The 2,905-nt window shown below is 41.1% G+C and overlaps 1 protein-coding gene and 1 pseudogene across 1 annotated transcript in view; both read right to left on the reverse strand.

Moving 5' to 3' along the window:
- Nucleotides 1–2,905, reverse strand: part of SLC30A4 (solute carrier family 30 (zinc transporter), member 4) — a 30,339-nt gene extending 27,434 nt beyond the window's left edge. Inside the window, exons 1-2 of the mRNA XM_010847756.1 lie at nt 2,881–2,905; nt 2,265–2,769 (exon numbers count right to left, since the gene is read on the reverse strand). Coding sequence (XP_010846058.1) covers nt 2,265–2,655 — 391 coding nt within the window. The 5' untranslated portion in view covers nt 2,656–2,769; nt 2,881–2,905. The remainder of the gene's footprint in view (nt 1–2,264; nt 2,770–2,880) is intronic.
- Nucleotides 2,721–2,905, reverse strand: part of LOC104994268 — a 20,248-nt pseudogene continuing 20,063 nt past the window's right edge.

The raw sequence follows: 2,905 nt of genomic DNA on the forward strand, positions 1-2,905 counted from the left end.
ATCCACACAGTCAAAGGCTTTGGCATAGTCAATAAAGCAGAAATAGATGTTTTTCTGGAACTCTCTTGCTTTTTCCATGATCCAGTGGATGTTGGCAATTTGATCTCTGGTTCCTCTGCCTTTTCTAAAACCAGCTTGAACATCAGGAAGTTCACGGTTCATATAGAAGACGTTTTATTTCTAAGTGCTTTTGACACATTGCAATAAATGCTCTACTGTTTACCATTTAATTCTATGTAACATTCTGAATAATATTGTTAACGTCTATTCTAAGTACTAGCATCTCTACAGTGTTTGACAAGATTTTCATACTTGGAAAATCAAGTTAGTATTTGAAAAGAAATGCTTATTGTACCTTTCACAAAACATCATTTACCAAGTAAGAGACTTAAAAAATGTCAGGGCAATTATATCCTAGTAATTTTTATAGGTGTAAACTCTAATTTTAAGGGGGAAATTGTGATTAAATGTGATTTAACTTCAAATATTCAATATTAACTGAATGACTCCCTGTTCATGTGAATTTGGGCATCATTGACTCAGTCTGCTGAGAGCATACCTTATCTGATCTCAGCTTCTACTTCTTTCTTTACAGTGTAAACATTTATAATTCTCAAACAGTAATTATTAATTCAACAAAAATGTATTGAATGTATACTCTTTGCTAGTCATTGTGCTGTGTGCTGGTAACTGAGCTTATATTTCAGTGGACACTGATACTAAACAAGTGAATATACAAGCAAGATAGTCTGAGGGCTTTTAAAGTGGGGGAAGGAACAGGGGAGAAAAGACCTATAGGCAGTCAGAAAGGTTTCTAAGAGGTATCTTTTGAGATGAGACATAATGACAAGAAGTCATCCAAGAATGTTTTGGGAAAAGACAGTCCATATAAAGCTGTGTTTTTCAAATTGCGGGCTGTGACCCATTCCTAGACCATGAAATCAATTATGGGCTGGACCATAATTGAACAAACAGTAGAACACATCACATGATGTGCAACTTTTGTTTTAGTTATACATATATTTATACATATGTGTATGTGTCTGAACATACTTACATATGTATGCATGCATGCCTACATAGGTTACTATGTTAAGCGTGTATCTTACTACAGTGAGATCAAAAAAGTTTGAAAGCCACTGATGTAGAGGGGCCAGTCAGTTTGAAGGTGTTATGGGCAGGAAAAGAGCTTTCTGAGTCAAAGGGAGAAAGAAGGTTAGCAAGGCTGAAGTGAGCACTGGGGAGGAGTGGTATGAAACGACTTAGGAAATGTACATAATTTTTCTGCACATAACCTCCAGCCAGCATCTTAAATCCAGATGGCTTTCTCTGTTCTCATCATGGTTCTTCATTAAGAGAACACAGGAGGGAATTCCCTGGCAGTCCAGTGGTTTGGACTACCTCAGAAGTTCAGTCCCTGGTCCAGGAACTAGGATCCCAGAAGCCCTAGGGCGTGGCAAAATATAAAAAAGGAGAACACAGGAGAATAATCTCCTTTCTTTAATGTAACTTTATCAATTATCACTTAGAGAAGTTAGCAGTTATACTAATGTGACTCTGAAATTAATCTCTAAATGGAGAATGTATTTTATAGTAAAACTGCATTACTTGAATAATTAAAAAGTGAAAAAACCAAAATCATAAAACCTGGGGAAGACGTCTGGCTTTCAGATCCTCCTTAAAATGAAAAACTTTGAGGTTAGTTAGTAGTATTTAGGTATGCAAATTTCCTGGATATAAATACAAAAGGAAATAGTAAACAACCACTAAATTCAATGGCAGAGGGAAAAAAAATCAAGACAATGGGATGGCAGATCTTCACTTACTTAAGTGTCCTCATAGTCTATTTAACTTCTGTGCCCTCAGATCTCTTAAAAAAGGTGGAGCAGGTGTTCAGTAAGGTCCCTTCACACTGTAAAATGTTATTTTTCTAAGTAATTTTAGAATCATTTGCTATTTTAAACGCTGCAAAAATTAACCTAGTGTTTTATCAGATTTTTTTTTCTGAAACAGGAAGTTACATGATATATAATGAAGATAATGTCCTTAACTTTACAGTAGATGACATGGTGTTCAGAGAACTAGAAGAAATGTCAAAGTTATCTTTGGAAGTTTATGTTGTACCTAGGCTGATCTGCAGTTTGTGAGGCCTCGGCACATCACCAGATCAGTATCTCGATAAATAACAAGCTTCCTAAAAAGCAAGTTTAAACCCCAAAGCAGTAGGCAAGGTAAGTGGAAAGTGAGTTGGCAACACAACTCACCTACAAGCTCTCCAATCATGAAAAGCAAGTAAAGAACGGCAGCAATGGTCAATCTGGTTTTCACCTTTCTCTGCTTCAACAACTCTCTCTGCTTGCTGCAGTTGTCACAGGGGTCCGCCTTCAAACTCAGCTGACTGTTGGTCAAAGGTAAGTCCTGGTCCAGCAAGGAGTCATCGTCGGCCTGGAGGGCCGAGTGCGCCCCGTTAGCAGGCCTTTCCGGGGCTTCGGAACCATCGTCGGCCACCACAACTCGAAGTTTGTTAAACCGAGAAAGCCCCTCGTCGCCCACCTCGTCCGAGAAGTCAAAGGCGCTGGTGTCATTTAAGAACAGCGGCGCATCATCCTTCCTCAGCATTGATTTGAGGCGCTTCCACGCGCCGGATCCGGCCATAGCACTGGCTGAGCGGCCGCGGCGCCGAGCGGCTGGGTGCAGGCGGACGGCCGGAGACTCCTACTTCACTCGAAAGCCAGTTCCCAGTGGCACTGCGGCGCGTCCCTTCTCATTCTGTGGGAAACGAAATACATTATAAATTAAAGGCGGCCCGACAGAGCCCACAAGTTCCGAAGCCCGGGGCGGCGGGGGGCGCCGGGGCTCCGAAAGAGGGCAGCGCTCTACCTGGGGTGCCGCTGTCGAGCCGCCG

This window comes from Bison bison, unplaced genomic scaffold (genome assembly GCF_000754665.1).
Source record: "Bison bison bison isolate TAMUID 2011002044 unplaced genomic scaffold, Bison_UMD1.0 scf7180017864254, whole genome shotgun sequence".
Taxonomy (NCBI): domain Eukaryota; kingdom Metazoa; phylum Chordata; class Mammalia; order Artiodactyla; family Bovidae; genus Bison; species Bison bison.